Source organism: Heptranchias perlo, unplaced genomic scaffold (assembly GCF_035084215.1).
Source record: "Heptranchias perlo isolate sHepPer1 unplaced genomic scaffold, sHepPer1.hap1 HAP1_SCAFFOLD_1278, whole genome shotgun sequence".
Taxonomy (NCBI): Eukaryota; Metazoa; Chordata; class Chondrichthyes; order Hexanchiformes; family Hexanchidae; genus Heptranchias; species Heptranchias perlo.
In genome coordinates, this window is record NW_027138514.1 from 29,873 (window position 1) to 44,619 (window position 14,747).

The 14,747-nt window shown below is 43.9% G+C and overlaps 1 protein-coding gene across 1 annotated transcript in view; it reads left to right on the plus strand.

Annotated features, from left to right (window-relative positions):
- LOC137308302 (PHD finger protein 6-like) overlaps positions 1 to 10,888 on the plus strand; it is a 37,322-nt gene extending 26,434 nt beyond the window's left edge. The window contains exons 5-8 of the mRNA XM_067977105.1: positions 1,297 to 1,430; positions 1,548 to 1,594; positions 9,443 to 9,603; positions 10,754 to 10,888. Of these exons, the coding sequence (XP_067833206.1) occupies positions 1,297 to 1,430; positions 1,548 to 1,594; positions 9,443 to 9,603; positions 10,754 to 10,888 (477 nt within the window). The remainder of the gene's footprint in view (positions 1 to 1,296; positions 1,431 to 1,547; positions 1,595 to 9,442; positions 9,604 to 10,753) is intronic.
- Positions 10,889 to 14,747: the final 3,859 nt, after the last annotated feature.

The window sequence follows — 14,747 nt, forward strand, 5'->3', positions numbered from 1 at the left end:
GTTGTAGCCAGACCTCTTCTGGAGAATTGATTTTTCTTAACTTAATTTTATTGGTGACTTTATGAATGTGGTGTTATATTTTGGACACGGTGGCTCGGTGGGTATCACACTCGCCTCTTGAGTCAGAAGGTCATGGGTTCAAGTCCACTCCAGAGACTTGAGCACAAAATCCAGGCCGACACTCCAGGGCAGGACTGAGGGAGCGCTTCACTATCGGGTGCCATTTTTTGGATGAGACCTTAAACCGAGACCCCGTCTGCTCTCTCAGGTCGACGTAAAAGATCCCCTGGCATTATTCGAGGAAGAGCAGGGGAGTTATCCCTGGTGTCCTGTCCAATATTTATCCCTTAAACAACATCGCTAAAACAGATTATCTGGTCATTATCACATTGCTGTTTGTGGGACCTTGCTGTGTGCAAATTGGCTGCTGTGTTTCCTACATTGCAACAGTGACTACGCTTCAAAAAGTACTTAATTGGCTGTAAAGTGGGATGTTCTGAGGTTGTGAAAGGCGCTGTAGAAATACGAGTTTTTTTTCCCTACTTAGACTCCTTGATGGTTCAACTGATTCAGTTTGAGCCATACTGACCAGAAGGGATGGCAGTAAAGGTGCTACAATTGGCCTCACCGTCCCTGGGCTGTTTGTAGCGGGAGGGGAGGAATTAACAAAAGTTCTCACCCCTTATCCACTGATCCCTGCTGTACGCATGTAAATATTCGGATTGAACAAATTGGGCTCAGCTGTGATGCCTAAATCAAAGAGGCATAAATGTAAGATTACATGTATTAGATTTAGGACAAAGATCAGAAGAAACTTTTACACAGAGGGTTGTGAAGCTGTGGAAAGCACTACCGGAGTTAGAGATCAAAGCAGAGACCATGTCAACGTTTAATAGGATCGATCGATGGTTGAAGGATAAAGGGATATGGGAACAGGGCTGACACATGGAATTAGGACTACAGCTCGTGTGGAGGATAAACACCAACACGGACTGGGTGGGCCGAATGGCCTGTTTCCATGTTATAATTTCCGTGTAATCCCTGGTCAGGTAGCTTGCTGACACAGTCTAGACTTTCACATGAAGGGCGGCCACTTGGGACAGGAGTGTCTCCACCTTCAATCGGGCTTGGGAGGGGGAAAGCAGATTAGCAAAAATTAAGTTAAATAGGATTCTCTGAGCATTCCTGTTATTTGCCTTTGTAGTAAAGACTGTTTTCTTATCCATAAGTTTATTTGGCCTGTACTGAAAGGCCAGCGGTAGTGACAAATTAATAGTCTCGTCTCTCCTGCTATAGAGCTGTTCTTGCTGTCACCGCCCGGGAGCAACTATCGGATGTGACGTAAAAACTTGTCGTAGAACATATCACTACTATTGTGCAAAACTCGATAAAGCTCAAATAAAGGAAGACCCATCGCAGGGAATATATCTGTACGTATGGCACATTACTCTTAGTCTTATTTCAGATTCGTTTGCGGGCTGTTATATTTCTGCTTGTTCCATGAGATGAAATGTTGATCTGTACTTTTTAAATCCTTTTCTTGACAGGATTCTCTGTCAAAAACACAAAGAAGGTGCAGAGGATTCCAGTGAAGGTAACTGGTACACAGTAAAAGTAAATCAGCACAATTCATTAAGTTGTTTGCTAACTTGAATCCAATTTTCTTTTCCTTCCTACTATGTTTTTTGTGTAATCTTGTCACTGCCATTGTCTGGTTAGGCCAGGCTGTGCTGCAGACATCTGTACAGCTGCTGTTAATCTGGAACTTGATCAGCCAAAGAGCAGCGCACTTCTGCAGGACAAGCTTGGTCCTACTAGCTTCTGCTTAGTATTAAATGGTCGTCTATTACTGTGAAGTGCCTCAGCTGAGTTCCAGTAAAATTTGTCTGCTGAACAGGGTCGTTTCAATGTCAATTAACACTGGGAGTGCAGTACTTTCTACTGATAGCACCTGTACTATCTACCTATTAGCTACAGAGTGATGTGGCGTTCCTGACCTTGTGGAGGTTATATTGAGCTAGTGTGGCCTGCTTCCCAGAGGGAAGAATGGAAAATTGAAAGACTCATCAACTCATGCAGCTCACGTACATCTCAGTCATGGGAGCAGGAACCTGAGCTGACCTTTAATTCCTCCCTTCTCTTGTCTGGGGACACTGGCCTGATGGCTGCGATTATCTACCCGTTAAAGTGAATGAAAAATCGTGGGCCAGCAAGTGGAGAAGCAGAAATCCTTAGCCATTGGAGAGACATGGTTACAAAGTGACCAAGGTTGGGAACGAAATATTCCAGGGTACACGGATTTAGAAAAAAAGAGGCAGAATAGAAAAGGAGGGGGTGTAGCCCTAATAATAAAGGATGAGATAAGGACAGTGGTGAGAAAGGATCTTGGCTCGGAAGATCAGGAAGTAGAATCAGTCTGGGTCGAAATTAGAAATAACAAGGAGCAGAAAACAATGGTGGGAGTAGTTTATAGGTCCCCTAATAGTAGCAATACCGTTGAACAGAGTATTAATCATGAAATAATAGGAGTTTGTAACAAAGGTAATGCAGTCATTATGGGGGACTTTAATCTGCATATAGACTGGACAAATCAAATTGGCAAAGGTAGTTTGGAGGACGAGTTCATGGAATGCATTCGAGACGGTTTCCTAGAGCAATGCGTCATGGAACCAACCAGGGAACAGGCTATTTTAGATCTTGTATTGTGTAATGTGACAGGGTTAATTAGTAATCTCACGGTAAGCGATCCCCTGGGGAAGAGTGATCATAATATGATAGAATTTCACATTGAGTTTGAAAGTGACGTACTTAAGTCAGAAACTAGAGTCTTAAACTTAAATAAAGCCAATTACATAGGTATGAGGGGCGAGATGTCAAAGGTAGATTGGGAAATTAAATTAAAGGGTGAAAAGCAATGGCAAATATTTAAAGAAATATTTCAATATTCTTAACAAATATACATTCCATTGAGAAATAAAACCTCCACAGGAAAAGTGATCCACCCGAAGCTAACTAAAGAAGTCAAGGAGAGTATTAGATTAAAAGAAGAGGCTTATAATGTTGCCAAGAAGAATAGTAAGCCTGAGGATTGGGAGTGTTTTAGAAACCAGCAAAGGGCAACCAAAAAATTGATAAGGAAGAAAATAGAATGAAAGTAAACTATCAAGAAATATAAAAAGGCATTGTAAGAGCATCTACAAGTATGTAAAAAAGAAGAAAGTAGCAAAAGTAAACATTGGTCCCTTAGAGGCTGAGACAGGAGAAATTATAATGGGGAATCAGGAAATGGCAGATGCATTAAACAAATATTTTATATCTGTCTTCACAGTAGAAGACACAAAAAACACACCAGAAATAGTAGAATGAGAGTGAGAAACATAAAGTAATTAATATCAGTAAAGGAAAAAGTACTTGAGAAACTAATGGGTCTAAAAGCTGATAAATCCCCTGGACCTGATAGCCTACATCTGAGGATTCTAAAAGAGGTGGCTGCAGAGATAGTGGATGCATTGGTTTTGATCTTCCAAAATTCCTTAGATTCTAGAATGGTCCCAGCAGATTGGCAGGTAGCAAATGTAACCCCGCTATTCAAGAAAGGAGGGAGAAAGAAAACAGGGAACTACAGGCCATTTAGCCTGACATCAGTTGTCGGGAAAATGCTGGAATCCATTATGAAGGGAGTGGTAACTGGGCACTTAGAAAATCATAATGTGATTAGGCAGAGTCAACATGGTTTTATGAAAGGGAAATCATGTTTAACAATTTATTAGAGTTTTTTGAGGATGTAACTAGCAGGGTAGATAAAGGAGAGCCAGTGGATGTCATATATTTGGATTTTCAAAAGGCATTCGATAAGGTGCCACATAAAAGGTTGTTACACAAGATAAGGGCACATGGGGTTGTGGGTAACATATTATCATGGATAGAGGATTGGTTAACGGAGAGTAGGGATAAACAGGTCATTTTCAAAATGGAATGGAGTACAAAAGTAAGGAAGTCTTATTACAGTTGTACAGGGCTTTGGTGCGACCTCACCTGGAGTACTGTGTACAGTTTTAGTCTCCTTATCTAAGGAAGGATATACTTGCCTTGGAGGCGGTGCAACGAAGGTTCACTAGATTAATTCCTGGGATGAGAGGGTTTTCCTATGAGGCGAGGTTGAGTAGAATGGACCTATACTCTCTGGAGTTTAGAAGAATGAGAGGTGATCTAATTGAACATATAAGATTGAGGGGGCTTGACAGGGTAGAGCTGAGAAGTTGTTTTCCCTGGCTGGAGAGTCTAGAACTAGGGGGCAAAGTCTCAGGATAAGGGATCGGCCATTTAAGACCGAGATGAGGAGGAATTTCTTCACTCAGAGGGTTGTGAATCTATGGAATTCTCTACTCCAGAGGGCTGTGGATGCTCAGTCGTTGAATATATTCAAGGCTGAGACACAGATTTGTAGACTCTAAGGGAATCAAGGGATATGGGGATCGGGTGGGAAAGTAGAGTTGATGTCGAAGATCAGCCACGATCTGATTGAATGGCGGAGCAGGCTCAAGGTGCCATGTGGCCTACTCCTGCGTTATTATGGTAGTTGCAATTTGTGGCCGTCTACAATTTTTGCACTGAATTGACACTTAAGCAGCAAAATTTGGTGCAGGGATATAGTATGCAGCTGCCAAATCTCAGCCCAGTTCAGCTGTTATTGTAAGCCATTATTGCCAGAATTCAATATTCATTATAATGAATCTGACGTACAGCATTTTCCTGATGACTGTGGGTCAGTAACTGAGATGTACAACAGCCTTACTATAGGGTGCCTTTAACACAGCGAGCATCCTAAGGTGCTTAAAGGAGACTTGGATCCTGAGCATTAGTAGTAGCGTTGGGGGAGGTGACCGAAGGATATGAAACCCAGGTCACAGGTTTGATGCTTGGTTGTTGTGAGATAGCTGATCTCAGTAGGTGGGAGCACCAATACAATTGGCTTCAGTACCATGGACTAGAAAGGACGAACCATAGAACCATAGAAAAGATACAGCACAGGTGGGGGTCATTCGGCCCATCGTGTCCGCGCCGGCTCGAAGAACAACCAGGTGCCCATTCTAATCCCACCTTCCAGCATCCAGTCCGTAGCCCTGCAGCTTACAGCACTTCAGGTGCAGGTCCAGGTACCTTTTTAAAAGAGTTGAGGGTCCCTGCCTCTACTACCAATTTGGGCAGCAAATTCCATACACCCACCACCCTCTCGGTAAAAATGTTTTCTTCATGTCCCCTCTAATCCTTCCGCCAATCAGCTTAAATCTGTGTCCTCTAGTTCTTGAACTCCGCTAGGGGAAACAGGTACTTCCTGTCTACTCTATCTGGGCCACTCATAATTTTGTACACCTCAATCAAGTCTCCCCTCAGCCTCCTCTGCTCCAAGGAAAACAACCCCAGCCTATCCAATCTCTCCTCATAGCTGCAATTTTCAAGCCCTGGCAAAATTCTTGTAAATCTTCTCTGCATTCTCTCCAGAGCAATTACGTCCTTCTGTAATGTGGTGACCAGAATTGCGCACAATACTCCAGCTGTGGCCTTACCAGCATTTTATACAGTTCCATCATTACATCCCTGCTTTTGTATTCTATACCTCGGCTAATAACGGAGAGCATTCCGAATGCCTTCTTCACAACCTTATCTACCTGTACTGCCACCTTCAGGGACCTGTGCACATGCACTCCAAGCTCTCTCACTTCCTCTACCCCTCTCAATACGTTCCCATTTACTGCGTATTCCCTTTTACTGTTTGCCCTCCCAAAGTGCATTACCTCACACTTTTCTGGGGTGAACTCCATTTGCCACTTTTCCGCCCACTCCACCAACCCATTGATATCTTCTTGGAGTCTACAGCTATCCTCTTCATTATCGACTACACGGCCAATTTTTGTGTCGTCTGCAAATTTGCCAATCATGCCTCCTACATTCAAGTCCAAATCATTAATATATACCACAAACAGCAAGGGACCCAACACTGTGGCACACCACTGGAAACGGATTTCCATTCACAAAGACATCCATCGACTTTTACTCTTTGTTTCCTGTTACTGAGCCAATTTTGGATCCAATTTGCCACATTTCCCTGTATCCCATGGGCTTTTACCTTTCTGACCAGTCTACCATGTGGGACCTTGTCAAATGCCTTACTAAAATTCAAGTAGATAACATCCACTGCACTACCCTCATCAATCCTCCTTGTCACTTCCTCAAAGAATTCAATCAGATTTGTAAGGCATGACCTTCCCTGATTAAACCATGCCTTTCCAAGTGACAGTTTATCTTATCTCTCAGTATTGATTCTAATAGTTTGCCCATCATTGAGGTAAGACTTGACCGGCCTATAATCGAAGTATCAGAGTTCCCATTCCTGGTGGCTAACCAGCCAGCTGGACAGTGCACATGTGTGGACTTCAAGTGAGAAAATGGGTTTGCTGTAGTTTAATAGCCACAGCGTAAGTGCCTGCCAGGGGGAGAGATGGAGAGAAAGGTGTGAAGTAGGGTTAGAGTCTGCTGATACTAATTCATTGCCACAATTGACCAGAGGTGGTTAACTTTCAGTACTGTTCAGATTTGTCCCTCTCTGCTTTCCATGTTTGAGGAGTTTATCTGGTGACATGTTGCTGGGATATCTCTCACCTGTGCTCCTGGTTTTCACATCAGCTCCTGAATGCAGCGATCCAATATAACGTTTGCCCCCATCACATTCAAATAATAGCCAGACAGCATGTTCTGATGAGGGCAGCATGTAGTATTGTCCCCTTTCATTCTGATCAGCATTAATCTGGGCAGGTAATATTGGGATGAATTTATAAGTATTGTGGGATATTGGCCTGTTTCTCGATATTGTAACCACATCTCCTCAAACCTACCAGTTTCGTGTAAATCCACCTTTGCGAATATCCCTCTGCAATAGTCCTGAATGTCTCTGCAGCAAGACTAGTTTCAGCTAACTGTAAATAACACAAGTGATTCTGCTCCTAGCTAATCCGAGTTGACAATGACTGATTTAACTCTTTCCAAGTCCCATTCACCCATCAGCCCTGTGCTCGTTGACCTACCTTGGCTTCTAGTCCGGCAACACCTAGAGTTTAAAATTCCTCCATGGCCTCGCCCCTCCCTATCTCTGTAACCTCCTCCTGCCCTACAACCCTCCGAGATCTCTGCGCTCCTCCAATTCTGGCCTCTTGCGCTTCCCCAATTTTAATCACTCCACCATTGGCAGCTGTGCCTTCAACTGTCTCGGCCAAAAGCTCTGCATTCCCCTCCCAAAACCTCTCCTTAAATCCTACCTCTTTCACCAAGCTTTAGATCGCCTGTCCTAATATCTCCTTATGTGGCTCTGTGTCAAATTTAGTTTGATAACACTCCTGTGAAGCGCCTTAGGACATTTTGCTTTATAAATGCAAGTTGTTGTTAGAATATTGATAGCAATATACACAACAGCAAAAACTGTACCTCAGCCAACATGCTTAAATGTTGCTTTAAATTCATCATCTCAATTTACATGCTACTACAATCCTAATTAAGATCTAGGTAAACTAGGTAAATGTAAACTTAATTTACTAAACCCAATCCTGTCTGTTCTCCCTGCTCTCCACTCTGGTTCTTGATTTTCCCCTCACTTGGCCTGTCTTTTTACTGCAGTTGATATCTCGTAATCTTGCATGGTGTTTCTGATCTGTGTTCTGTTGCTTTTAGGTTCCTGTCGCTCTCAACTTGAAAATATATCTGGTGTTGCTGCCTGTTCTTCTAACATGCATGTGCAGTACTGTAGATTGTAAACCAAGGAAGTACTCGTAACAGGCCTACCATATAACCCCTGTTAAATTACTGTTCCGTGATCTTCCCACACCAGCTGTCTCCAGTTGCTACTGTTTTATTTTTCACCCAATAGAACCTTTCTGCTTCTATCGGCCACCTTTTGTTCCACATCAGATGCAACCCCAGCAGCTTCACATCACACAAAGCCACCACTCTGTCCACAGCACAGGGTTTGAATCAAGTCAGTGAAGGGTGCATTCATACCGCCTTTCGTGTAATGGTGAAGGTAAAGATAGTGTATACACAGGGTAGATGTCTGATTGAATCCGTTGGTAAGCCCAAAAGTTAAACCTCCACCGCCTGGTGGTTTGAGACCAAACTCTAGTGTAAATGTGATCATCTGTGGTTTGGATTTCAAAAGGCAAAGTTGAACAGAGTTAGGGAAGGAAAAATGTAAATTATATCTCAAATCTTCTCTCACTTGGTTGTCTCTACTGGGGATAAGTAAAAATATATTTAGTGGCCCCAAACTTAACATTGTTTTTGTACATGTCACGGTCTAATGAGAGGGCATGGCTGAGGTACTAAATAAATACTTTGCATCGGTCTTCCTGGAGAAGAGGATGCTACCATTGTAACAGTAAAGGAGGAGGTAGTAGTGATAGTGATATTAGATGGGATAAAAATAAAGAGGAGGTACTTAAGATTGGCAGTACTTAAAGTAAGAAAAACTTTTTTACACAGCGAGTGGTTAAGATCTGGCATGCATTGCCTGAAAGGGTGGTAGAGGCAGATTCAATCGTGGCTTTCTAAAAGGGAATTGAATAAGTACTTGAAGGGAAAAAATTTGCAGGGGTGTGGGACTAGCTGGATTGCTCTTGGAGAGCCGGCACTGACTCGATGGGCCGAATGGCCTCCTTCCATGCTGAAACCGTTCTATTCAATGCAGTCGTGTCACTGTCTTCAAACCCCAGAAGAGGAATTAGCTGCCTGCACTCAGTGAACTTAGTGATTTGCTCCCATGTTATTTGTGGGGGGGAGAGAGTGGGTTTGTGCTGTAAATGTCTGATGAAACTGATCTTTTGAGGCAACATCTCCTTCAGTTGCTGAGAAATGCTCCCCTGATGGCTGAGTGGGAAGGTGTACTGCATGCTGCAATATTGAGCTATGGAGACCATAAGGCCCCAGGTTAGATCTTTCATCTACACTGAGTCAGGGAATTTCATTAACCAGGGCAATTGGTTGGGCTAGAGAACAAGAAAAAATTGGTTAGGATTTACATTCCTGACCATTGTCCATTGCTGGTGGAAGTCCATGCGTGGGCATCGGATGTAGACAATCATGATGGTCCCCACCGCTCAATCTGTTCAGGCTTCTACAAGCCGAGAAACAAGAAAGATGAGATACCAGAGGCCGCTGTTGCCCATTTGACTAATCCATTACAAGTTAGCCTTTAGGGAGCGAGGGTAATGGGAGATAGTCTTTTTAAGGTCTCCAGAGGGCGACCGAAAGGGATAAGGAGACAAGCATACAGAATGAGTCATGACACAAATTGAAATTTAGAGCTTTCTGCCTCTGAACAATGGTTTAATTTGCACTTTAAACCAATCATTATTGTCTGTTGGTAAAGTAGTTGATTTAAATGTGCTCTTCACAGATGGGCTACAAGGAAACTTGAATGAGTGTTCCACAGGTCCTCGGCGAGGTGCTGGGAGAGGGCACAGAGGAAAACCAAGAGCTCCTAACTCAAAAGATGAGTCAGATGATGCCATGTCCACATCCTCTCAAGGAAGAGATGAAACTAGTTGCAGTTCCTATGTGAGTAATTAAATTATTATGGAACAATATCTGATAAGTCATTTTCATTTATTTTTCTTTCTGTCCCCCTCCCTGAGACCCCATTTTGTCATCCTAGAAATTATTTAAAACTGATTTATATTATGAAGGGATGGTGTTATATTCCTGAAATCTTTCAGTTGCTTTGTGGTAGCTGTCCCCGACCCCCCCCCCCCCTCTCATTTCACTGCATATTCCTTCTAAAGATATATTGAATCTAAAATCAGAGTATAGTGAAACCCAAGCACAAGATATGTGAAGTTATAATGTTACCAGGCAATCTCCCATGGCATGGCACTCCTCAAAGCCAAGTATAGTCTTCAGATGAGGTGAATAATGGGACCAGAGCGCACAGGCGGAATTCAATCTCCACTTTAAAGTCATTTCTTCAATCTTTATTTTTGTTTTCCATTATAAATTCTGGTGTCCACCTTTATAAAGGGATACACGGTGTGAACTTGTCATGTAATAAGGCCCCTCGGCCAGTGGTGGAGCCACAGTGTGTCTACTGGACGGAGAGTGTCTAAGCAGCGTGACCAGTCCACGGGCAGTCTCCATTGTAAGTGATGGCGGAGGCATTTATAATAGAGTTGGCAGAAGGAACATTTTTGTTGATGTTTCTTTCTCTGCCTCGCCTCCTGGTTCTGTTTCTCTTTTTTTTTCTCCCCTTAACCCCTTTTTGCTTTCAACTTATTTTTCTTTTGGGTGAGAGGTAAAGGAACCGTCCCAGCTCACTCCCCTTCCACCTCTTTTTACCCCCCTCACCTCCCAACCGCCCCGACTCATTCGCCCCCGCCACCACCACACCGACCCAATCCCCTACACCTCCCCGATCCCAGCTCACTCTCCTTTTCCTCCCTTCTCCCCTGGTTCACCTCCCAAGTCCGCTCCTACACCCCTACCCCAGCTCACCACACTATCCTCATGATGTTTTCAAATAATTTTGAAGAACATTTGAGCAGAAACTAAAGAATAAATGACCACCGGCGTCGCTCTCGCTGCGACTGCCCCCCACTCTTTTCCCCCCCGCGCCACTATCATGGTGATACCGAGGACCATTCACTTGCTATGACTGGCTCCCGCTCTCGCTGCGACTGGCCCCTGCTGTCGTGTTTTACATTGTGATACACAGGAATTTCTAATGGGTAATGTTGACACTGTGTGGCAAGAACAGGAAGTAGAGTATCGCAGGCAGTGCATGCAAGCATGTATTATTGATATACACATTGACGAGTTCAAGGCTGTTGTAATGTACGATGTTATCTGAACCCCAAATTGCATTAGTTTTGTAATTAATGTAATGTTTTCTTGCCTTTGTGCTGTTGCAGACTATAGCATCATAGAATGGTTACAGCACGGAAGGAGGCCATTCGGCCCATTGAGTCTGTGCCGGCGCTCTGCAACAGCAGTCCAGCTTTTTTTTATTCATTGATGGGATGTGGGCGTCACTGGCAAGGCCAGCATTTATTGCCCTTGAGAAGGTGGTGGTGAGCTGCTGCCTTAAACTGCTACAGTCTGTGTGGTGAAGATTCTCCCACAGTGCTGTTAGAATCATAGAAAGTTACATCACAGAAGGAGGCCATTCGGCCCATCGTGTCCGTGCCGGCTGAGAGCTTTCCAGTACTTGATCCATATCCCTGTAGGTTACGGCACTTCAAGTGCACATCCAAGTACTTTTTAAATGAATTGAGGGTTTCTGCCTCTACCACCCTTTAAGGCAGTGAGTTCCAGACCACCATCATCCTCTGGATAAAAAATTTCTCCTCAGTTCCCCCCTAATCCTTCTAAAGAAAATTACTTTAAATCTATGCCCCCTGGTCACTAACCCCTCTGCTAAGGGAAATAGGTTCTCCCTATCCACTCTACCTAGATCGGTCAGGCATCTAGTTAGGTAGGGAGTTCTAGGATTTTGACCCAGCGACAATGAAGGAATGGCGATATATTTCCAGGTCCCACACCCCCACCCTATAGAACTATAGAGTTGTGATAACAGGGGACTTCAACTATCCTAATATAGACTGGGATAACAATAATATAAGGGGCACAGAGGGGAAGAAATTTTTGAAATGTGTTCAGGAGAACTTTCTTGACCAGTACATTTCCGGCCCAACGAGGAAGGAGGCATTGCTGGACTTGGATCTAGGGAATAAGGTGGGCCAAGTGGAGCAAATATCAGTGGGGGAGCATTTAGGGAACAGCGATCATGTATCATAAGGTTTAGAATAGCTATGGAAAAGGACACGGATCACTCGAAGTAAAAATACTCAATTGGAGGAGGGCCAATTTCAATGGGATGAGAACAGATCTGGCCCGGATAAATTGGAATCAAAGGTTGGCAGGAAAAACTGTAATTGAACAATGGGCGGCCTTTAAGGAGGAGATGGTTCGGGTACAGTCTAGGCACATTCCCATGAGGGAGAAAGGTAGGGCAAATAAAGCCAGAGCTCCCTGGATGACAAGAGATAGTGAGTAAGATGAAACAGAAAAAGGGGATGTATGACAGATGCCAGGTTGATAACACAAGTGAGAACCAGGTAGAATATAGAAAGTTCAGAGGGGAAATGAAAAAGGAAATGAGGGGCAAAGAAAGAGTATGGGAATAGACTGGCGGCTAACATAAAAGGGAATCCAAAAGTCTTCGACAGGCATGTAAACAGTAAACGGGTAGTAAGAGGAGGGGTGGGGCCAATTAGGGACCATAAAGGAGATCTACTCATGGAGGAAGAGGGGATGGCTGAGGTACTAAATGAATACCTTGCATCTGTCTTTATCAAGGAAGAAGATGCTGCCACAGTCTCAGTAAAGGAAGATGTAGTTGAGATACTGGATGGGCTAAAAATTGATGATGAAGTGGTACTTGAAAGGCTAGCTGTACTTAAAGTAGATAAATCATCCAGTCCGGAAGGGATGCATCCTAGGTTGCTGAGGGAAGTAAGGGTGGAAATTGCTGAGGTACTGGCCATAATCTTCCAAATATCTGTAGATACGGGGATGGTGCCAGAGGACTGGCGACTTGCAAATAATACATCCTTGTTCAAAAAATGGTGTAAGGATAAACCCAGCAACTATAGGCCATTCAGTTTAACCTCAGTGGTGGGGAAACTTTTAGAAATGATAATCCAGGGCAGAATTATCCGTCACTTGGACGAGGGTGAATTGATTTGGGAAAGCCAGCATGGATTTCTTAAAGGCAAATCTTGTTTAACTAACCTGAGTGTTTTTGATGAGGTAAGAGAGGGTAGATGAGGGCAATGCGGTTGATGTGGTGTATATGGACTTTCAAAAGGCGTTTGATATAAAGTGCCACACGGTAGGCTTATCAAGATTGTGGCCCATTGAATAAAGGGGGCAGTAGCAACACGGATACAGAATTGGCTAAGGGACAGGAAACTGAGTAGTGGTGAACGGTTGTTTTTCAGACTGGAGGAGGTGTACAGTGGTGTTTCCCAAGGGTCAGTGCTGGAATCACTGCTTTTCTTGATATATATTAATGACTTGGACATGGGTGTACAGGGCACAATTTCAAAATTAGCAGATGACACAAAACTTGGAAGGGTAGTAAACAGTGAGGAGGATAGTGATGGACTTCAAGAGGATATAGACAGGCTGGTGGCATGGGCGGACATGTGGCAGATGAAATTTAACGTCGAAAAATGCGAAGTGATACATTTTGTTAGGAAGAACGAGGAGAGGCAATATAAACTAGAGGGCACAATTCTAAAAGGGATACAGGAAGAGAGATCTGGGGGTATATGTGCACAAATCATTGAAGGTGGCAGGGCAGGTTGAGAAAGTGGTTAAAAAAGCAAATGGGATCCTAGGCTTTATAAATAGAGGCATAGAGTACAAAATAATGGAAGTCATGATGAACCTTTAAAACATTGGTTCGGCCACAACTGGAGTATTGTGTCCAGTTCTGGGCACCGCACTTCAGGAAAGATGTGAAGGCCTTAGAAAGGGTGCAGAAGAGATTTACTAGAATGACTCCAGGGATGAGGGACTTTAGTTACATGGATAGACTGGAGAAGCTGGGGTTGTTCTCCTTAGAACAGAGATGGTGCGAGGAGATTTGATCGAGGTTTTCAAAATCATGAAGGGTCTAGACAGAGTAGATAGAGAGAAACTGTTCCCATTGGCGGAGGGGGTCAAGGACCAGTGGACATAGATTTAAGGTGATTGGAAAAAGAACCAAAGGTGACATGAGGAAAAACTTTTTTACACAGCGAGTGGTTAGGATCTGGAATGCACTGCCCGAGGGGGTGGTGGAGGCAGATTCAATCATGGCCTTCAAAAGGGAACTGGATAAGTACTTCAAAGGGAAAAATTTGCAGGGCTACAGGGATAGGGCGGGGGAGTGGGACGAGCTGGATTGCTTTTGCATAGAGTCGGCGCGAATTCAATGGGCCGAATGGCCGACTTCCGTGCTGTAACCTTTCTATGATTCCATAACTCACTTCAAAAATTCCTCCCCCTCTTTGCCCCTTATTATCCCAGTATATATTAGAATAGTTGAAGTCCCCCGTTATCACTCTTGCACCTCTGTAATTTCCCTGCAGATTTGTTCCTCTATATCCTTCCCACTAACTGGCCTATAGAAAACACCCAGTAGTGGCTCCTCTATTGTTTCTTAACTCTAACCAAATAGAATTCTGTCCTCGACCCCCTCTTCTCTCCCTCTTTCCCCCCCCCCCCCCCCCACAAACTTCAGGGCATCCCCCCTTTCCAGCACTGCAATATTCTCCTTAATCAATGCTGCCACCCCCCTCCTTTCTTCCCTATCTTTCCTGAACTCCAGGAACATTTAGTACCCAATCCTGCCCTTTTTTGAGCCAGGTCTCTGTTATCGCCACAACATCATATTCCCATGTGGTTAATTCTGCCTGCAGCTCACCAACCTTGTTTGCTACGCTTTGTGTGTTTGCACCCATGCACTGTAGACATATCTTAGATCTTCTTGTATTCTCCCTTAGTCTGATCCCACCTAATACTGTACCATTTCTTACTGTAGTGCTATCTCTGTCTCCCAATTCTTTGTGCACCTCGTTTCTCCTTTCCAATGCTACATCCTGGTGCCCATGACCCCGCCAAATTAGTTTAACCCCCTCACGGCACTAGAGAACTCCCCG